The sequence below is a fragment of the Phaethon aethereus genome, assembly GCF_964289735.1.
Source record: "Phaethon aethereus genome assembly, chromosome: 2".
Classification (NCBI taxonomy): Eukaryota; Metazoa; Chordata; class Aves; order Phaethontiformes; family Phaethontidae; genus Phaethon; species Phaethon aethereus.
Window position 1 is genome coordinate 141,302,379 of NC_138582.1, and position 23,978 is coordinate 141,326,356.

Below are 23,978 nucleotides of genomic sequence, written 5' to 3' on the forward strand. Positions count from 1 at the left end.
GGGTTAGTAATTTAAATAAAAATTTTAAGAATTTTTAATAATCAAAAAGCAATTATCACCAAAACATATATGAAGCTGTTTCATATAGAAATATTCTATATTTCTTTATAAAACAAATATACTGGCCATGCAGAACAGACATAAAAAAATCAGACAGTTATTGCAGATCTATTATCAAAACAGTACTGGGCCTTGAGGAGTCAGTCTATAGAGGTGCACTTCTGTGGGTGAAACAGAGTTGAGGTCAAGGCGAGAACTCCCTCTATGAAGCATGGTGTGTTGAGAAAGCTGAGATAACCTCTGCATAGTGAGCTGGAAAATGTCACTAGAGAAGAGGAAGAAATGCAGGAGTGGTACATAATAGGATTTATAAGCTAGAGAAGGGTCACTAACAGAAACCAGGATAAAGCTAATGCATGTAAAGCAAGATCTGAGACTCAGATGAGGAATTTCTCAGCTAAAATCTCTGACATTCGTCCCCCTACTGTAATATGTATTGGGCCTGGAGGGCGTGGAAATTGAACTCATTGCTACATTAAAGAACTTATCCATAAAATGTGAATAATAATATTTTCAATGTCAAGACGGAGCTCTATGCATGAAAAGATTTATGTAAGTGCTAAGTGCTGTGATTGTTATTACATTCAGAAAGTACAGAAGGCTTTAAAAGCATTAACTTTCCTAGTGCAGAACATCACCTGTTCTTTCTGAAACCAGCAAAGGAGACATAAAATGAGTGCAGTTACTGCAAGAAATTGTCTGGTTTTAAATTCTGATGCATATTTTTTGTCTCTAGGAAAAGTAAACAACCATTAATAGCAAGAATTTTATGACACACAATCTAGTATAATATGCAGCAAGCAATAAAGCATATGAAAAACAGTTCTACTTCATATAAACTTGTTTTTCATCAGGAAATTATTTAATTGGAAAGATGCTTTGAGAGCAATCAGAAGGCAATGCATAAAAAAGGTGTCTGGTTTGGAATGATGAAAAGAGAATGTAGTCAATTTTTAAAACATAATGAAATAAGGAAGTAACTACCAAGTCAGCGCTAGTACATCAGCCAGCAGGATCAAATAAAATTGATGTGTCTACTCCTCTTTTTCAGAAGGACAAGTGCCTGATCTCCAAGGAAGACCACATCCTAATAGCATTTAAGTGATAGTCAATATCTTCTCTGTGAAAGCTGCAGTAGTCAGCTTGAGTTAGATGAGTTTTTTTCTATGTGAATATACTTTCATATTTAGGCTGTCTTGCATCGTGTGATGATAATTGTTAAGGCTGTGGCTCAGAATTAAATCTTTGGGTGCACAGACTTTCATATATTTAGTTTCTGATTTTGGATTTTTAAAATGTATCATTTATGTCCTGTCTTGAACTTAAAATTCACATTTTGCTGTTTACTCAATGGACAGTGGAAGTTTCACACAGAACATTCCCTTCATCCAAGAACAGCAGTAATTCATTTGCCCTAGCAACACAACATTTTCAGGTATAGTGAGCATCGTCTCTACATATAACTGATTTTTCCTCTTGAAAATCTTTATTTCATTGAGAAGAATAAAAGGCAGAATTTTCTTTTGTATATTTAAAACTTTAATTACAGGAGGACAGCTATTGGTACTGCACAACAGGTTAAAATACTTGCTCTGAACAGAGCTGTCACTAACACAGTATTTACATTTACAAAGTGATTTCTGCATGAATGGGATTGTTCCAGGCTGAAAACAACATTTTTAATACTGTAAGCAAACAAGAGATGAATGCACAAAATGAACTGTTTAACAGGGGTTTACGTACCCCCTGTGCACTGTATTTGGAGATGAAGTCCTTAAACTCAGAGGTGGAGGGATTCTCCGTGGATTAGAAGAGAGACCCGCAGTCCTTTCAGCAGCATCCTTTTATACAAAACTTGGCACTAACACTCTGTTTGCTTCGGCAATTGACTTCATGCTTTGTCCTTTTAATCCAATTCCCACCTTAATATAGACTAAAGTGTAGTGGAAATACTGAAAGAGGATGCCTGGAAATGAATTGTGTTAGAATTCTAATCCAGGCGGTAATCCAACCCCACACAGTCAGCTCCTCATTAACTGAGAAGTTTAACCCACAGATAGCTTCTTACGAACCAGCATTCAGCACCAGCTATGACCAGATATAATTATCAGACATCAGGACATGACTCAACAAGGCAGGTAAGAGGCTAGGTCTGACAAAAGGAAGAGGAACGGGCACTCTGTTGAAAGCCACAATAATTGACTGTAACACTTATCCCAACTTGAATAGCTTGGATTTGTAGGTTATTACCGCATTAGGTACTTTGCTGGTGCAGCCCATAAGTGTATAAGCTACACTATTCAGCAAGAGCTTCCTCATTAGCAGGTATTATCTTCATTTTTCTATAGGCCAAAATGCCCATGCGTACCTTAAACAGCCGCCCTACAGCACACAAGATCCCGTTCAGAAAACCCTTATTTATATTTTACTGCCATGGAAAACAGTAATTTCCCAGTCAATGAACACTGCTACTTTAGTTTTTTTCTTTCTTAGGCTGATTAACCACTGGAAGCAACTTGGACAATGTCCTGAAAACGACAGACACTTGTGGATGCCACACATCTATGTGTCCTGGCAAAGAAAGGTCACAAAACCAGCATCACCGTCTCTCCCTTGCAGAAGCTCTAGGTCCATTGATGACTCAAAGGCAACACAGCATTGCTGCTCATTGCTTGTGGATATGATGTCAGACTTTCTGTCAGCACAGTGAGATTCACCAGGGATTTAAATAAAAAATAAAAATCCAACAACCTTTAAGGAACTTAACCATGATGAAAGCATACCACTAAGATATTCCCATCACAACATTGTGCCACATACCTTTTTATCCTAGTAAAACTGGTATCTATTCGTAGAGGTCTCTGTCTTTAACTCATGCCTTGGGCTGAAGCAGGAGAAAGAAAATGGTACCTACCCAAATTAAAAGCAGATTTCAATAAACTAGTGGATTACAGTCCTACAACTCAGAACCTGCAGAATGCACAAAGTGAGTGAATTGAGTGCCAGAGCTCACTGGCAGCTCACTCTAACAACCTCCTACTTCCCTTCACCATGGGAAAACATGACAAATATAAGCCAAGGGTAGGTAACTCAAGTTAATTCTATAGTCTGGGGATCCATGCTAAGTTCTCAACTGGCTACCACTGCCAAAAAGGAAATGGTATTTTCTACCATTTGTGAAGCAAACATTTTCTTAATGTAGTTTCTTTTTGCATAGCCAAACTTTTCAGTTTTACACACTTCTCCACAGAAAGGTAAATTGTTCCTTAATAATTTCTACAATTTCTCACAAGATATAAGGATTTTTTTTATACAGGATATTTCAAAGTTAAGCTTGTAGAAGCACAAAAGTGTGCAGGAAAGAGGAAGTAGACCCAAGAAAATGGAAAATAAATTTCCTGCCAATATTCTTTCCAAAGTGATTTGAACTGCACTTTGCCTGCACTGGCTCTCAGCAATAAGCTTGCATTCTCACTTAATGAATAGGATTTGCATCCCTGGACTATGTAAAAATACAGGCTGCATCTGTGATTCTCTTTTTCCTGTTCTTTCTCTGAGTGACTGAGGTGACAGCTAAGATTTTTATTTTGTCTGAATAGTTTCATTAAATGCATCACAGCCCTCCCCTACTCCTTGGCTAAAGTCCCAAATATATTTTTTCATTTTCAAGGTTTTATCCATTGATACAAAGAATAAAAGAGAATTTTCTCCATGCCCATTGGTTGGTTTGTTTTGAGCTGATAGCTTTAGACCAAAGCAGGTGAAAATAACACATCTCAAGGCCATGCCACCTTCCTCCGACAAACTCTTTCCTTTTGCTCCCTCCTTTTGCTCCCTCCTCAACACACATTGAACTTCACCCTTTGGTGGATGTTTCTTCAGGCTGGCTGTCTTCTAGCTTTCACAGTCTACTTCACAAAATTCTCATGTTTTTTACCAGGAAAGTTTCTGAAGATCCTTAGGATAACATTTAAAATCTTCTTAGTGTCCTTTTTTTTTTAGACACAAGCTGGTTTTGCTTTGTTGCTGTTCTCTGTCTACTCCCTTAAAAGAGTATCTTCTCTTGGTACAAGGATAAGGTAGAAGTAACAGCTTATCACTTATAGATCTGTTCAAGGTGGGGGGACTGGGGAGATTTTCCTAGAAAGGAAATAGCTGGCAGTTGTTTTGTTGTGTTGGTTTTTTTTTAATTCTAAATCATAATTTTTCCTCTGGTCTGACATTTAGGGGAATCCAAGAGAAAAAACTGAAATAGGTGCCAGTCTCTCTGAAAACTTAGAAACATATTCAGGGACTACAGCAATGTGTTTAAACCAGAAAACGACCACTTATCATGTCCATTTTGTAATGGTTGACATAGGCATTGAATATTACATTGATAAATGTAATTTTCAACTCATTCATCTGTCATAAAGACCTTTAAGCCAGGAGTCTCGTTTTCTGACATGGAATGTATGAAGTGATATTTAACCTTCGGTTTATTCCATTGAGCAACACACTTTATCCACCTCACCAAGAATGACTGGAAGTCTAAAAATTAAACATTTTAAATGAAAGGGTACAATACAGCAATTAATTTGCCAATCGACTATGTGTTCAGCTTTTTTGGTTGTTTGTTTGAAATGACAGTCCACATGTCTATTCTGTAGCCAATAACAGCAGCTGGCAGACTTCAGTCCTTCTTCTGTCCTTGGGGAAGAGAACTAGTCCATGACTAAATCACTAATTCTTGCTTAGCAGCATCCAGTCACTACATATTCCAGTATTTTATTCTATTTTTCTTCTGTACCTGGAAAATTAAGCTTCCAGGTTTTCCATGCAAAATGAACTGTCAAAACCTGAAAAAGTTCAGTGGGGTTGGCATGGGGTGGAGCGGATAACTGAAGTGGTATTGTACTGGTCTAATTGCTGGCAAGCTGTTACGTCAGCTGCTGCCCCCAAATCCTTTTTGGAGACAGTGGCAGATTCTATCAGCACTTTCATAAGCCAAACTTTTAAATATTTTCAACTCACATCAATGTTTCCTCAATCTGAAAAACAACTGCTTTTGTATCAAGTGTTTACAGATTTTCTGAGGAATACAGCAGGTTGTGATCACATTTATATCAGCTGAGATAATTTTTGCAACTAACTTTTATAGATAAAACCATCCTTTCACCACACCAGATGCATATTCCCCACTAATCAAAAAATGTTAAATGCATAATTGAATTTCCTTTCCTCAGTGCATATGATTTCATAACCCACGGCAGGAAAGGATAAGAAGAGTCAACTGACATCAAAATATCATGCCTGTCCAAACACATGAAAGGCCAGATCTCCTCAATAGCTTCGCCTGTGCATCATTCTCTTGCTTTCTACATTAATGTTTATGAACCAGTGATCTATCAAGCCTTGCAAAATCAAGCAGCAGATACTCACAGAATCACAGAATCATTAAGGTTGGAAAAGACCTATAAGATCATCAAGTCCAACTGTCAACCTAACACCACCATGACCACTAAACCACAACCCGAAATGCCACGTCCACACAGTTTTTGTGAACACCTCCAGTGATGGTGACTCCACCACCTCCCTGGGCAGCCTCTTCCAACACCTGACCACTCTCTTGGTGAAGACATTTTTCCTAATATCCAATCTAAACCTCCCCTGGTGAAACTTGAGGCCATTTACTCTTGTCCTATCGCTAGTTACTTGGGAGAAGAGACCAGCACCCACCTTGCCACAACCCTCTTTCAGGTAGTTGTAGAGAGCAATAAGGTCTCCCCTCAGCCTCCTCTTCTCCAGACTAAACAACCCCAGTTCCCTCAGCCGCTCCTCATAAGACTTGTGCTCCAGACCCCTCACCAGCTTCATATTTCTGATTCAGGCCAGGATGCTGTTGGCCTTCTTGGTCACCTGGGCACGCTGATGGCTCACGTTCAGCCGGCTGTCGACCAGCACCCTCAGGTCCTTTTCTGCCGAAAACTCTGCAGTTAATTTTTTTCATACCGAAAGGCACACTCAAGCATGTATGGTCTAAGAAATTAGCACTTCAGATAGCCCTAGGTAAACTCTTCCTGACTGTCTCCACCAAAATACCACTTTTAAAAGCAAGCCTGGCTGACGCTGAAATTTCTAAGTCACACACAGCTAGCTGGAATGTTAGAAATGAAAAAAGAGCTATATGACTTTATTTCTGACCAATGGTAGCCTTCTCTAATGAACTTTTTTGGTGCTGGAAGATGTGAAGACAGGTCCTCACAGAGCATTTTGAAGATGTGAATTCTCATGCTGAAATTCAGGAGTCTCCACCAGACAATCAAATTCTATGAGATCATGTGATCCTGGAAATTGCTTACCTCAGAAGTACTGCTGTGTGCCTGCTCAATCTGCCATGAAGGCATCATACTTGCTCTGCAACGTGGGCACGCTCCCATGGTTCAGGAAGGGATGAACACAACCAAGTATTTCTAAGTACTTCCATTTCAAAGCACAAAAAGCTGACTTGTAATAAAATCAATTCATCTAATGTACCCACCTCCTTTGAACAGAAGATATTGAGGCTTTTCTTGAGCGAGAAAAGCCTCATCTATAGGCAACTATACGTATTGGTAGCCTAATACAGTTTTTGTCTGACGAACTTGTCCCAGAGTATACCAGAAGCCAATTCTTTGAAAGACGCGCTGCGAATGCTGAGTTACTAGCGTGCCTCTTCATAGCAAAAAGCATGTGACACCCTAACCCGAGTGCCTGATTTGCAACACGTATGACCTCATACTTCAAGATAGACATATCTTCATGTAGTATCTCTTATACTGAAGCAGAAATTGATATTTTAAAAGAAAGAACAATAAGCTGTTGTGAATTCTAAGTTCTTAGCATGCATTTGATTGTATGCAAGCAACTGAAAGCTCCAGATAGTTCTCCAGAAGTAGATCCACACAGATATAGATGGATCGATTTTTTGGAATGAAATGCTGAGCTTATTGATTCTGCATTGTGTGTTGTCCACCTAGTCAAGGTTTATTTTCAGCTTCAAATGTCTTCATTTTGAGTAGAACAAGACTGAAAGAAAAGCTTGTACCCTAAAAAAAGTTTACAATCTCACTTGGAGCAGTCAGTGGAAAATGGAACGATTCAACTGTCTTCCTGCCTTTATTACTATGAGTTTACTCAGATTCTTCATAAGGTAAAAGGACGAAGTGAATCTGCAGGACAAGACCAAATATAAATGGTTGTCTGCTGTCCAGAAAATAACAATGTTTTGGTTATTACGCTCCTTGTAGATCAAGTGTGCAGAAATGACAGATACAAATGCGATCAATGCCATTGCTTCTCTCTAACAAGCAGTGGAACCTACCAGTTAAAGGAGGTTCTCATCCCACCTGTAGGCAGCTGCTTGGGTTTAAGTACTGTGTTAATTCGAGGCCTCTTGAGGTGACAAACCAAAATTCATGATACATAAACAGCATAATCTTTAAAAAGTTGCCTAAAACCCTGAATAAAATGTGAACAGAGCTAAGCAATCCAAACATAAGCAATTTATGTGGCTTGACACAGAAGTGCTGTTAATTTCAACGACCATGACTCAGATTCATCTTTCCCGCGTTTGAGCTCTCTGAAAGTTAGACAATTTGCTCACTCAAGACGCACTCAGTGGATAGAATGCCCAGAACATAACTGATCGCCCTTCTCTTCCACATTGATTTTTGGGTGGGATAGCACAGCAATTCCCTAATACCTATGCTAAAAACATTTCAGCAAGGACAGATGGCAAGCAAATGGAGTCACCCTTAACACCTTGTTTCTACAGAGTGCCCATCCAAGAGTAAATTCTACTCTGCCCATAAAAAAATCACAACAGGTAAAGATGCAGAGTCTGTAGGAACTGGAAATATTTACAGAAGGAATTAAAATTGAAATTGCAAGTTTCATTCCAGCTATTGATCATGTGGTATTAAACAAGTTCTATTGCCTTATCATATAATTAATTTTTGTTTCACATTAATGACACTCTTATCATGCCTAAGATGCTAATGCTATTTAACAACAGCAAATACCATAAGACCATTTAGCTTATCCATGTCACTAGCAGGGACAAATGCATAGCTTTACAATAATGACCTTCCTAACATAGAAATTGCTTCCAGAATGAAGGACTGCTTCTGTGTTTTTGTCACGGAAAGGAGGGATTCATTCTCACATTGTCTTGTAATATCTGATTTTTTAAAGAAAACAATTATCAAGTTTCTAGGCAGCAGTTCTAAATTGAAATGTTTGGTATGCCTCATAAAATTATATTTACATATGTTTCCTATTAAACACATGACTTTACAAAATCTTCCAGCTTGTTTCAACACCAATGTGGTGTGATACTAGTGAGTGGTAAAAGTTAAATTTATTGCAGGAAAAAAACACTTTGAGTTCAAAATAAAATTCTCATAAACATCAGAAACACCAAGACTTCATTTCAGCTTTCTACTTATTTGGAAAAAAGCTGTTCCAGACTGTGATGGATGCTTTGGGTCTTTTGTGGATGAGCCTGTCTCCAGAAAATAACTGTCTCTTCTGACCAAGTGCCTGGGAGGGCACCTCTCTCCGAAGACGCGCACTCTCCACTTGCAGCTGGAATTACGGAGCAAGTGGCTGTAAACGTGGGAAGTGCTGCTGCCGCCGCTGCAGCTCCGGGCTTGGGGAAGGAGCCGTCACAAAGAAAGCACGAAAGGAAACCGCTCACCCTTGAATGGAAAGCGGGTACATTTCTCCCCTTGCCAGGGAAAGGCGGCATGTGCGGCCCTTGACATGAATTCTGCAAAACGGGTGCAAAGCTTCATCACGTGGAAGTTTTCTCTGGTGTTATTACGAATAGTACCAACACTTTCCTTCTTATTAAACAAATGGGAAGCAGAGCTGAAAATGTGTTAAGATACTGAACCATAGTGTTTGTGTATAAAACACTTCATTACAAACATGTTTTGAATTATAATTATATTTTTATTATCCCAATTACTTTGCTATGTATATATTTAAACATAATTATATGCTGTGATATGCACCTCTGCTCTATTACGTTTACTGCTAAGGCTAATTTTAACTAAATTAAGAGTTCATTGAAATACACTCAGTATACACGTATTTTGTGGGCTTTTTGGCAAACTGTATTACTATTGTACAAATAGCAAAGAAGTGCTACATATATCTTAAGCTCTCTATAACAACACAATGTATACCTTTAGATTGACACTAAATAAGCATCATAATTTGTTAATGTGTTCTAAACAAAATATTTGCAGAATAGGCATGAAGTTTACTGCAAGCTTGTTTTGACTTTCACTTGACTTTCACTTAAAAAAAAAAAAAAGGTTTTCATATTCATACATACATTCCTGTTGAAGATGGGGTTAAACTTGTCAGAAGCATTTTAATAAAATACTGAAGACCTCCTTTAATTTATGGCAGATATATTTTCAAGAAGGAAAATGCTGATATTATCTTGGTTATAAGCTTGCTGCTGAAATGATTTAGATATTCTTTTCCTTTCACACAGTATCAGTATAAAGCTTTTCTTTGCAGGCAATGAATTATAGTTGACACTTCAAACCTATTCTATCAGTATCCTCTAGTTCAGAAAAATGAGAAAACATAAATATTTATTCTATATATACAGAAGAGACATAGGACTCTGATAAAAATGATCCATTATGGAATGATGAGTAATTGTTACATGTGTCACACTTAGAACAGCAAAGGGCAAAAAAATTTGCCACTTTTTAATATGAGTATTTGAGGTTATTGTGTAAATAAAAATGCAGTCATTTTATCATATTGAGCTGATAAGTGTTTAAGCCCAGTGATTTCTGATGACATTCACTTCATGACTACATGGATGATGAAGCTGCTTGATACAGAATGATGAAGCTGCTTGATACAGACCCTTGGTTTGATTTGATAAAGTCTGTTAATGACGTGCTTTAACAGTGGAAAAATATTTATGCAAACAGCCTTTCACTTTCTCAGTTTACAGGTGCAATACTTCTCCAGCTTAAGCTTACCAATTAATAAGACTAGGAAACCATTTGTTCCATTAAGCGATCTGTTCACTGTCTTTAATCTTGTTTCTATTACTAACTTTCTATAATATGCATAGAAGTACAGGCTATTATAAACTGCTGAATAATAAACTCTGTAGGAAAAAAAGTGAAATTTCCAAATATTTGAAACAATATTATCAGTCTTACTATCAGCCTTTCCTTTTTAAAAAAGCAAACCCCTCTATTAAGTGCAAACCCTAGCCAAAATGCAGTAAACAGAATACAACTTGATTTTTTGAATTTTTTTTATCCACAATGTCTGGTTTTATACTAGAAATGGAAGTTCACTGAGGTAAGGATCATTTTTTTTGATTCAGTGCTTTTAACCATATAACCTTGACTGCAAAACTGTAATGTTTTCACAACACAAATTATGGAGTTAAAAATAAATACTCAAAATTACAAACTCTTGGGGAAAGATTGCCATGAGAAAAGTATAATATATAATTGAATGGAATTATTTGCTAATTTGTGTTATGGGAGCTTCACAGACTGTAACATAAAGACCCCTTGCTTATTGAATTCAAATTAAAATGCATATTGATTTAAATTAAACTAGCATTAATTCAGTAAATAAAAAAATCAGGAAGTTCTAAAGTTATAATACTCTGGAAAATTTGGCTAAGCCAACTTCTCAATGTGCTACATTTGTAGTAATAGTGAAATATGAACACAGATGCTAACTTAGCACAAAAAAACCCCAAACTAGAAACCACATCACATATGCAATATTGCAGCTGAAAAGTTTTAATTGTTGATGCTACTTCTCGGCTTCATCACTGCAGCCAGACACTGGCAGGTTAACTTTTGGGATAAAGAAATAAGGAGCTTCATTGGGTAACAACAGATGTTTATCTAGCCCAGTTTCTTGTCGCCCTCAATGGCCACAGGCAGACACCCAGGGAAGACTGCAAGATGAAGGCAAGAACAAATGAGATTTATCCCTATTAGTTTCCCAAATTAAATGTTATTACTAAATACAATAACCTTTGAGATAAAGAAATTTCACATGAAATACTTGGTATCGTAGGAGGAATTTAGAAAACTTCGACTTTAGGAATGGTAATATTATTTTAAAGAGCACTATAGTTTCTTCCACCTTTCAATCTCAGATAAAACAATTCAATTAAAAGTTTATTTTCAAATTTTCTCTAAGTGTTCAGTGTTTCTACATGACCTCCTGAGGAAGTGATGAAAGGATAAAATGTATTTCCCTCCACGGCATAAGGAGAGATTTGCAGGGTGTCATGCTTCTGGTGAAGAAGGAAGGTTCCTCTAGTCAATCCTGCTTACAGGAACTGGGACTGGGTTTGGTTTTTTGTAAGTTTTTATGTGCTTCTCCTTTTTTAATAACTCGGTGCCTCTGCAGATATTGAAAGCTTTCTCAAGTAACAGCATGTCTTCAAAATAGGGTTATTTTTACTCTGCTGCTTATCAGGCTAAAATATGAACAATGGTGACTTTTGGATTATCTACAGGCTCTGAATGACACTGCATCATTTTTGTCTCTATCCTCATTTCAAATACCATCCTTGAAACTACAAAGAGGCTGTTAAAACAAGCAAAATTTTGCTGAAACAAACATCTAAAATTTTGCACAGCATGCACACACACAAATTATATTCTATGGGTGACTCCATTTTTAAATGCTGACTTACTGAAATCTTTTTCCCAGAGCTAACTACATAAATAAAGACCGTCAAAAAATTAGAATAAAAAGAAGCATCTAAAATGCAGAAAAAATTCTCTGCTCCTTTCTTTATGTTCTCTTTCTTCATGCTTCCTACTTTTTCATATCTTGTCTTCCATTTTGAGTGTTATACCTCCCAGATTCAGAACTACATTAGAACAAATATGCCCTTTTTTTGATTTTGTATTTAATTTTCTACATTTCTCTAAGAAGGTATTTTCTAAAGGCCTGCCTTTATCCTCCTAAAGTATGGATAATTATCTTCATAAATAAGAATAATGTGTGACCAATATTGGATTAACTGAGTTTACCTATATTGAGTGCCTAGACATGAAAAATCTATTCAAAATTTGGAGGAAACTGGTGTCAAGTACAATCAAAGGTTTGGAAAACATACAGGGAACAATTCCATTGTCACGCAGTTGTACAGATTTAAGGCAACTTTCTACGCTCACTGCTCATTTTAGAATTTCAGTTGTAAATCTCCCCCAACTTAGAGCCTACTACTTAAATTTACTCTGGTTTTGGAGAGAGGATGTTCATGTTAGAGTCCTAGATTTGATCATGGTTCCCTATAGCTTGTTGAATCCAAACCAACAGTGAAAGTTTTCCAACAAGCAAGGTGTGAATACGCCACAAATAGCCTGGGAATATTTCTTCTGATAAAGATCACAAACAAAATTCACAAGGATGCAAGCAAATGTGTACCACTTTCTGTGCATTCCAATGCCTATGGTTCTTGATACCAAATCACAGCCTAAATTCTGTGTAACTCATCACCCGTTTGAAAATCTTACAAGTAGTAATCGATTTTAATTTGCAGAAAGAGCAGCAGGATTTTCATTAGTTACAACATTATGCAGTAGCTCTTAATTTTAGTCAATCTCCTGAAGAACCCAAATATGACAAGCCTACTCTTGTGGGGTGAACTGAGAGGAAAGCTGTAAAATGAGGAAAAAGTGCTCCTTTTGAATGGATAAATACAGAAGAACTGACCAACATACCAAAGCTAGAAAAACTAACGGGTATTTTGGGGGTTATTTTAATTTCATTTCTCTAAAGCACTGAAATCACGATGCAGTCTCACCATCAATCCAGGACCATTTAACTGCAGGCTGCCACTGAAGAGGTGGGTTGTGGTCCACAGCTATGCATTGCCTCCACCACTGTGGATGTCCCACCATGGTCTGCCAGATCAGCCCACCAACCCAGCTCACTCTTCTGATCCAACAAGACCAGCTGGCGGGCTGTGGGAACAGACTGCCCTTTCAACAAGCAGTGTGGCTTGGGCTGGTGTAAACTGACTGAGGACTTGCTCTGCTGGCTACTGAATCGCAGAGCATCTCCAGGTCCCCGTCTCAGCCAGCAGTGAAACACCATCACCCAGGTTAACACCTAATCCGGGTGCCCTGAAAAGCCCTCTGCAAGCATCTTACTGAACACTGGCACAAGTTATGGAGGCTTAGACGAATAATTTTAGCCAGTTAAGTTGTGCACTACGTGTATCTCCACCTCTTTTGCGTATATGGAGAATACAGAATAATACCAAAGCAGTCCTTATGAGAAGACACAGAAGTATCTTTACGGACAGAAGGTGTGCACTCATCTCCTGTGCTGACTTCAATCAACTTAAACAGGAATCTTACCACAGTAAAACACATCAGGACTGGATAATGGATAACTAACTTCCCAAAGATACTACTACTCATTGTAGTCCAAGTCTCTCTGAATTTAACTATATCTTCAGCAACATTTTCACAGTTTCTAAATAAAACAAAGCACATAAGTATAGCATAAAATACTGTATTCCAGGTAAACGAGAGGTTTTGAGAGGCTAAGATAGCTGAGTAGCCACTTTTAAAAAATAAAAAATTAATTATTGGAAAACTGTTCACTTAAGAAGGTTTAGCAGGTCAATGAGGGCTATGAAAGATAATGGTGTGTGTTAAACTACTTCATAGCCTTCAGAAAATATATACTTGGTGTCAACACAAATTTAGTTTTAATTCACTGTAAATTAGGGTAGATGAATGTTTATATGACTATCACAAAAATACACATTAATAGCAAAAAGAGCTATTCTAGTAAATAACACATCACTGATCCTGCTGTGCTAAAATATTCAGGTAATACGAACTCTTCAACATCTAAATATTCTGCTTAAGAGTGAGAGAAATTTAGAGAAACAATACTTTGATGAAGCAGCACTGCGACACTATTGGGATTGCACTGCAGTTCAGAGATAACCCTGAAACAACTGGGTAGGGAAAAATCTATATAACCTACGTTATTAATGACTACTGACTGACCTCTGCTTATCTTCACTACCTTAAAGATGACATTGAAATTTTCAACTCTGCTCAAGCTTCATTATCCGAAATCTAGACTATAATAACTTAAAAGGGTTCTGATGATATTTTCAACCTGTCATTAAAATAAAATGGAAAATTTCTGACATTATGTATCACCTAGAAAAACGATCATTGCTTGTTCACATAGTGCAATGAGAAGTCTAATATTTACGCTGCATACAATGACCAGAGAACGTATTTGCTTAATTTTTCATTCAAATATTACAGATGAGAGAGAAGATAACAAATCCCTCAGAAAAGAAAGAAAAAGGAACACTAAGAGTGTTTGCATAACATATTGAAGAAAGGAGTTAAGTTTACTTTTCTCCAGGAAAGAATTTCCACTGTGTATCACACATGCCACACAGCAAATTACAATAGCAGCTTACATCACACTGTACCATGCCACAGCGTGAATACCTCAAAACAATCCCATCATAGCTGACTGGACAGTGCACACGGGTACACCGAAGTCCACTAACACCAGTACAGCTATCAAAATATAGAGCAAGTGGGAAACAGCCTTCAACTTACACAACGTGCTGCTGTTTTCCCACCTAAAGCTTGCTTAATTCTAATTTTTCATTCCATTTTCCACTCTCTTCCTCTAGCTAAAGAAATTATTTTAAGATTTAAAGTATGTTGTTTAAGCTGAAATCAAAGCTGTTCTTTCTTCTTAGAATATAACTGGTCGTTTTAGAACACTTTAAAGTGGCCAAATGTAACAACATGTTCATTTCAAATTGAATTTACAAAAATTAAAACTGTTTTTTTTTGTGGGTAAGGTATTGAAGAAAAACAGTATGTCTTATTAAATATACAGTAGCTCTAATTTAACTGTTTCTTCTGATGCTATCCATTTTAAAGAATGTTTCAGATTTTTTTTCAAATAAAAAAGAACCTAGTATCATTCAAGGAAAGACATTTTTCTTCTCTTTGAAAGAATGAAATTCTAACTTATCTCTATTCAGAATATAAATACAAATTTGTACACAAGTGCTTCTAAATGCCACTAGCTTCCCATTTTCAATGCTGCTATTTTTCCAAAGAATGTATCCACAGATCAATGATCCCTTCACGTAATCTGGAAATGACAAAGAATAAGACCTCAGGGAAAATACCATTTTCACATGAATTAAAATAATAATTTTTACAACAGAAAGAAAGCATGAAATCCTAAAATCTCTGAGGATGCCATCCAGAAAATCTACATACCGGGAGGAAAAAAAAAAAAGTAGTCGAGAACTGATAATTGTTCAGACAAATGAATTTCAAAGTAAAGTCATAGTAAAATTAATGAATCTCACAGATTAATAAACTGCTCATTTGGCAGCATTTATTGTGGCACATTTTTTGCATGTTTGGCCATTTTTTTTTCTTACTTTCTATTAATTACAGCTACTTGGAAGTAATGATCTCCAGGGCACATGTCAGTGCATATCATGATTAATGAACGTGCCCCAGATGTTGGAGTCATGCAGAGGGTCTGTCCATGCACAGGATCTGTGCTGCGACCCTGTACGTTCTCCTGCAGCGAACTCGCAGGCACTCCTGACAACAGAAATGTAGCTGGCGGAGGAAATTCCAGGAGCGTCTCCTGCTCCCTCCATCACTGCATGAGAAAGACATTCTCACACTGACGCCTGCAAGTATGTACTTTTTGCCCGGGTACGGCTTGCTACCCTGGGCTGTCTTTCAATCCTTCCCTCTCTTCTCTCCCCCAAAGGAGAGTCTGATACTGGATTATAACACTTATCTAACTTTCATGGCGTGCTTTTCTCTGTATTCCATCTGTAGACAGCGGTGTCAATTTCTGAATTCAATTACTTGGGTATTGGGGGAAAAAAACCCACAACAGTTATTTTCTAAATTTCTAGCACACTTTTTTTATTGCTTTTAGAAATATGGCAGGATGTCAGGCAGTAAGAGAGAATACTGCAGGGATTCTTAGCTTTTGACATTTTTAATTGCCTCTGCTTTGGTTATTACACAATAGATATTTTTGTCGTCTAAATAAAATGTATCTTTGTAAAATCCTTTAAAATATGATTTCAAACCAATGAATGCCATTTTCTATTTGCCTTTAATTTCCTCTCAATAGTAAGTTCATCAGAGTGTAACAATTAATTAACTTAATTAAGCTAACTTAATTATGTTCTTTCATAGGTCAATATGTAGAGCTATTCAGATTAATAGCAGAGCTTGTAAAATTAATCTTCTTGTATAATGCAAATGATGCCAAGTCATGTATTAAATACCTTCCTGAGTAACAGATGATATAGGACTGAATGTACTTTAAAGAAGGGCAGAGACTGTGAAAAGGTTAAATAAAGAAAAATGTCTTGGATTTGTGGAAATTCTAAACAGACCTAATTCATTTTTAAAATTAATAATGTTCTTCTAAGAGGAGCCCTCATTCCATAAGGCCATTCACAGCTTAAATATACATAAATAAATTTTGACTTCAAAAGCAGAACTGCATGACAGCATTTTCCAGCCATCTTGCGACCTTTATGTTTTGTTATTAAGAAGATTACATAAAACAGTCATGTGAAGAGATTAGACGGAAAAATATGAATTCCTAACTCCAGAGCATTTGCATGCTTACTGTATTTCCCAGTTTATTTTACAGAGGAATCACTTCAGTAGTCAGAGGTATTATGTTCTCTCCTCTGTTCATTATTAATTCACTTTTAACACAGTTAGACTCTAAGGCTTTTTAGGTATGTGGCTTAGCACTTTTGTTAGGAGATATTAACGGAGACTACAGTAATCACAATAATTACTTGTAGAAGCACAAAAAGTAAAATCAAACAAATCTCCTGAGTACCAAATGATCTGAATAGGTGACTCAACTCTTCTGTTTTGATAAATGAGTCTGATGGTTGGAACCCACATTCCTGACACAAAGAGTTGGATTATGGGCCAAATCACCAAAGTTCAGCCAAGTAACCAAATTTCAGTCTTCTCTACAATGAATCTGACAGAAAATATTCCAAATGCATAGCAATTCCAGACCTGTAATCTGCTGCAAATCTTCGTTGACACTCAAAGAAAACAAAGAGGAGGTGTGCAATAAATATTCTGTAAGGTGCTTTGAACAGAAGCGTAAAGGAAAAGGCTCTGAAGGTGTGAAAACCATCACATTGCTCAGAAGTTTTAAAACCAGAATAAAGTACTAACACATGCACTGGAGGAATCAATCCTGTCTACTGGGGGATGGATGACACAGATGACCTAACATGTTTTCGTCTCTTTGTTAAAGTATGCCATGTAGTGTTTATGGTGTTGCATAGAATGAACATCCCGATCTCATTGTAGCAGCAGGTTCAAAGTACAAATCAGCCTCTGTTCCACAATCACAGTCCTACAACTTCTGATATAAAGGGGGATTATTTATCTATGATGCAGAATAACTACTAAATTATCACTTATGATTTTTCATCAGAAAACAGTCTGCTAGGTCCACACAGCATGGAAATTTCCAATGACTTTTCTGAGCAGGAAAGCTCTTTAGAAGTTAAAAAAAAAAGATTTAGTGTTCAAGAGTAAATATGCAGCCCAACCCACTCTATGTGGGTAACTGTATTTTTTTTTCAATTAACAGTGTGTCAGGAAGAACAACTTATTTATAGCAACAACAGTCTGACACAATTCTTCTGTTAAATGAGTTCAAGCTAGCAGCTACACAGAACAGAGAGAAAATATTGCTATGCCTGTGAAGTTTAGAAAAGAATGCACAGCCTTTTCACAAGCACAAGCATAAAAGCTTTGCATTTATACATACAGATATACAAATGTATATTTTATCTAATATTTTCTCGTGTTCTCTAAGAGTGCAAATCATGCTTCTGCTTCTTGCCAACACTTATTCTACATGATGATTGAGTTCTTTGCTCAAATTAAAGATGTCCATGATGGAAATGCAGTTATTTAATACTATTCTAATAGCAGCTGGGAGAAAATACCGCACAAGCATTATTACAAGCTTTGCCATAGAATTACATTTTACTCGATTCTGTCAGAACATAGAATCATAAAATCATAGAATTATTTAGGTTGGAAAGGACCTTTAAGACCATGGAGTTGAACCATTAACCTAACACTGCCAAGTTGACCACTAAACCATGTCCCTAAGCACCACATCTACACATCTTCTAAATACCTCCAGGGATGGTGACTCCACCACCTCCCTGGGCAGCCTGTTCCAATGCTTGACAACCCTTTCCATGAAGAAATTTTTCCTAATATCCAATCTAAATCTGCCCTGGTGCAACTTGAGGCCATTTCTTCTTGTCCTATCGCTAGTTACTTGGGAGAAGAGACCAACACCCACCTCACCACAACCCCCTTTCAGGTAGTTGTAGAGAGCGATAAGGTCTCCCCTCAGCCTCCTCTTCTCCAGACTGAACAAGCCCAGTTCCCTCAGCCACTCTCACAGGACCTGTTCTCCAGACCCCTCACCAGCTTTGTTGCCCTTCTCTGGACATGCTCGAGCACCTCAGCATCCTTCTTGTAGTGAGGGGCCCAAAACTGAACACAGGATTCAAGCTGCGGCCTCACCAGGGCCGAGTACAGGGGCACGATCACTTCCCTACTCCTGCTGGCCACACTATTCCTGATACATCATACTTTGTTTAAAAAAAAACAACAACTCAGTGTAATAAAATAGCGTAAGGATGGATTGGACGCTCTGCTGATGAGGTTTCTAGCTTTGGGTTTTTAAAAAAGTATCTTTTTGTACTAACTTGAAGAGGCAATGTGACTTGTTGGGAAAGGTTTTATCTAGAGATCAAGGAAGGAAGATAACTTAAGCAACAAAAGATAATATCAACTGCCAATTGTGTTCATAAAAATTAAGAAACATTCCCTTTGCTCATATGTGAAATTATGCAGATGGCTCCCCCAGATTTTCCAAGAATAATGCAATGATTTTAACACTGAATTCTACAATCCTTAGCAGATGACTTAAGTGTGAGACACATCTTTTCCTCTAAACCGAAACACTATACCTCAGCTGTGCATTACTAATGGCAAAAGTCTATGCTCTGTCCAGATAAAATGCAAGCACTGAATGTCTAATAGTTCAGAAACAGATTAATGGGTACCTACCTTAATCCTTCTTTAGCTGGGAATCAATGCTTTGCACAGTTTTTATAGTTTTAATACAGAACTCTGAAAGCACCACAGATAATAAGCTATTCATGTTCACATGCTACAGTCACATCATTCATATTTTACCCAAAAATGCTCCAGAACACATATACTTGCTTTTTTGCGGGGGAAAGTAGGGAGTTGGCTGGTTGTTCAATTCTTTTTTTTTTTACCCAACAGAGAGAATGGCACAGCATTTCATCTGCATCTGTACTGCTCTGGCAACTGGCAACGCAGCCATTCAGAAAGAACAGCTCTGTTAGCCTCTAGGCTTACACTATTAAAACATGATTAACTGATTTGCCACAGGATCATCAAAGGAAATTAATACACATAACGCATGTATTTCTATTTTACTTCTAATTAAAGAAGAGGATATGCCTCTTATGAGACTCAGGTTTAAGGGAACTGTCAAAACTAGCTGCTTCTTACTTCGATAACCAACCCCTGACATCACCACTCCCCGTACATTAAACTGCTGCTTCTGAGAAATGGCATCAAGATACAGCCCACCTGTTTTGCAAGGAAAGCAAAATTACTTTAACAACAAACCTTCACTTTTTCCAACATCACTGTATATTCACCTAAAAAACTATGTAAATATATTTATTAAATTTACTGCAACTGCCAGATGCACAACGAAAGTGACCGCAGAAAACAAAGGGTCATGAAATCTAATTCATCAGCCTTTCAATTTTATCAAACCATTACAGTGTTATTCAAGAAAGTCTATTAGTACATTTAAAACATTTTAAAAGCTCTGAGTCTTAAATAATCAACATGTCCAGAGAATTTCCTTTCATCAGTTCATGGTAAAGAATGCGTGATATCAGAGATATAATTGCATGTATTGACTCAGGGCATATTAACAATAGTGCAATTTTGAATTTTGAAATGGTTGTGGGCACAAAAATCTTGTTTTAAGCATTACTGTTGGAACGAAAACACCCAAGCCATATAATTTAGTATAACGTTCTATGAAAAGCAGTGTTATTCTACAGTTTCCTAAGAAAATGCTAAGAAGTCTAATGAAATGACAAATTAGGATGGCACATCTCTGTCCCCTTTTAAATTTTTCTTTCAATTCCCCTTTTCAACTCCAATTCTTAAAAAAGACTATATATACACACAATATTAACTCATCAATCACACAAGAAACTTCCTTATTTTAGTATGGAGATTAATTAAAATCATTCAAGCATTCAAATCTGTACAACTTAAATTTTATTCAGGATTGCATAGCTTTTGAAAACACAAAATAAGGTATCTTTCTAACTTTAAACACAGTTCGGTTATTTTATAACCCAAGGTATTTCTGCACCTGAAATACACCAAGGGATACACAGGCATTCCCAACTCCTTCACAGGTACAAAAGTTTCACAGGTATCTAAATCTAAACACCCAACACGCTAATTCTTTCTGCAGTGGCTTTTGTCATATGCCACATAGCTGGACACTGTCCCTAACCCACACAGAGTTAAATCTGATTTTAGAGCATGAAAAGAGGCTGGAAAGAAGGGAGTCAGTCAGAAGAGTGGATGCCATCCTGCCCTCCTGTTGAGGGCAAAATTCATCTATCGTTCCTGCTAGGAGGAACGACTGCACAAGCAAAAAAAAGCGTCATCTGAGTGATCAAATGACATCGCACAAAGTTAAAATTGATGACACAAGTAACTGAGTGTTAAGATTCAGACTGGCTTATCTAAGAGGAAAATAAATTGTAAGCAGGAAAAAAACTATGGTTTATACTAATTAATGTGGCAACTCATGAGATTTTTCTTACTATCTCCTACTAGAAGTTGCTCTCTCCTCACATTTGCAAGTCCAAGACCCTTTCTGAACATCACCTTCCACATGCCTCTCAATTCTGCACCTCCCTGAGATCCTTAGTCTGTTAGCCATTTTGCCTTCTTTAAACTTTTCTCCTACTTCTCTTTTCCATGGCTGCACTTGAGTTTTCCCTTAACAACTGCCTTCTCACCAATACTGATGGGTCAAATTCAGATGAGACATAAACTTTTATACAAACAATGCATCAGTTAGCAGCTGCAGTTAATTCCAAATATTAACTCATCAAGCAGATACTGAAAGAATATAAGGGAGTGATGTACCAGGAGACTTCAAGTAATAAAATAAAAAAGGCATTAGTTGAAGTAAGGCCCTGACAACACTGTTTTTGTTTTGTTTAAGACCTGTTTTTTAAGGTCTTTACAAATGTTAAGATTTACAAATGTTTTTTACCATGCTGACTTACCCATGCGTAACTTAGATGGGTTGTTTCATGGTGGGTTCTGAATTTGGAAATTCAGCATACTGGTGCTCCCCTCTCAAGGCTCCCTGCAAATTCAACCACAAAACCCTTTCTGACCGACCTCTCTCTGTTTTTATGAAAACTGCAGTAAATACGACTGGACAAAGTCTCATTCCCTTATAAAACACATATAATACTTTATGACTCCACATTCAGTAAAACAACTTCAACATAAACTACTACTGAGATATTTAGTAAAATTCAGAAGGTATATCTCCATCTTTCAATTCTCTGAAGTTTCCTCTCCCCCACAGTTTAGCTGCTTTTATTCCACAAAGGCAAAAACTGTATACCCATCTTCCTCTTGGTCACCTTTTACTAACTACCCATGTTTCACTCCTCTTTCTGCAGCACTTTTCCTCTATTTTTATTTTTAAATATCATCTGTGCTCTCGATTTTTTCAATTTTTCTCCAGTGGCGTGAGGTAAGTTGGCTAAGATGAGACTTAGGAGGCGGAACCCACAGCCCTCCATTGACTAGAAGTCCCTTTGCTACTCAAGAATATATACAAAATTATTACTAAAAGCTTGTATTACTCAGGACTTCTTAGATGTGATAATCTGAATTTCTGTCTTAGGATATGTGGTGGTATTCCAAAATAAGTGAAATACCTATTTGGTCTTAATCCAGAAGACACTCTTAAGAATTTTCCTGGCCCTGTACTTCCCTCTTCTTCAGACAAAGTGACAAGACTATCAGAGGAAAGAAGAAACTCAAGAAGGTATTTGGTAATTATCTAAAGGCTGCACTAAAGAACTAATAAATGGCACGTTCCCTATAGCTAGTATTTCATACTCTCCTTTACTGGGAAGATTATAGTCAAAAGAAATCTGAAATAGTCTTTGTATTACTTGGTACTTGGTACTTGGAATATCTTTAATAATAATAACTACACTGTTTGAGGAAGTGAAGATTAATAATGTTAAGGCTACTCCAAATGACGGACTTCCTTCTCATAGGAAGGGTTAATTGAAGGATAATAATGTTTCTCTGAAAGGATAATTGCCACCATAAAATGATGCTATGAGTCTGAATTCTGCAGACCACCTCTCCTCCACCTATGGTGCACAGTGACAAGCATGCATTGCAGGGACAGGAAAAAAACCAAGTGATTGGCTACATTATGGAACTACCTTACAAGCTGGCACCTTTTCTTATAACAACAGGGACTGTGGACTTACTATCATACTACATCATTAGCATCTAGTATAATTTTTTTGAAAACAATGGCACAAAAAAGTCACAATATCAGCGAGGGTCCTTCCTTTGCACAAACCAGCAGTTAGCCATATTTAAATTTAGTGAAGGATGACAGAAGCATTACATCTACCTATACACCTACGTACAGATTCTACTTCTGGCTCTTTAGTGTCATGAAATTTAATTTGCCAGAATCTAACAGGACTCCTGTTATTCTCATGGTGTGAAAGCCAGGAACAAGAAAAAAATATTTTCCCGGTCACTGATAATAAGAAACAGTATTAAAAAGGTAGCAAATGGAATATCCTTGGCTTATAGGTACCCTTAATCAAGGTCCTGAGATTTACCTTGGTCTTGCATGTTGTTGGTATAGGAGGGTAAGATTGAGCTTTAGCTTGAAAAAGTCTCTGCTACGAGTAAAACAACACTAGGCATGAAAAACAGAGGTGAACGTGTAACCCCCAACAGTCAGTCTTGGAAAAGAATAGACACAGAATGTCCTACCTCTTCTGGATGTTTCTGTGCCACCGATACCAGCTCTTCAGAGCTACTTCTTGAGGTAGAGGGTACCACATTACCTGGGGCCTCTGAGACCACCTCATTTGACGGCTCGGAGTCCTGAGGGCAACAGAGACAAATAGACCCCTCAGCAGCATGTTGATGTGGCACGTCAAGAAAATGAGACTTTTCAGAGGAACTGTGCTTTAAGCACAGACAGAGAAATGAAAAATATTTAAGGTCTAAAACTCTACTCTTTTTACCGTGGGCAATTTCTTTTACTGCAGAAACAAAAACATCTGTCATATATTTTCTCTTAGAATGGTAATACTTTCTTCACAAGGGTATTACAAGACTTATTAAATAGCTGTATAGCATTTCAGAATTGCAAAGATCTGAATAAGCATGCTCGTTTTTCCCATACCTACCCCTGCTCCTGAACTGCAAGGAAGGGAATATTACATTTCATCCCCTTATTCAAGATGGAGGTTTCAGCAAAACAGCTGGGACCATGCTAGAACAACCCCCCACAAATGTATTTTATCAATCACTGCAAATCAATATAGCACACAACCTGGTAAAGTTAGAAAAGTTATTAGAGTTTGCTGTCAATTAGTAACTTTAACACTACAGTAAAAT

General features: G+C 37.3%; 1 protein-coding gene across 1 annotated transcript in view; it reads right to left on the reverse strand.

The window, feature by feature from the left end:
- Positions 1-23,978, reverse strand: part of PHF14 (PHD finger protein 14) — a gene marked incomplete at both ends in the record, with an annotated part of 164,244 nt that overhangs the window by 9,764 nt on the left and 130,502 nt on the right. The window contains 1 exon segment of the mRNA XM_081996362.1: positions 23,346-23,459. Coding sequence (XP_081852488.1) covers positions 23,346-23,459 — 114 coding nt within the window.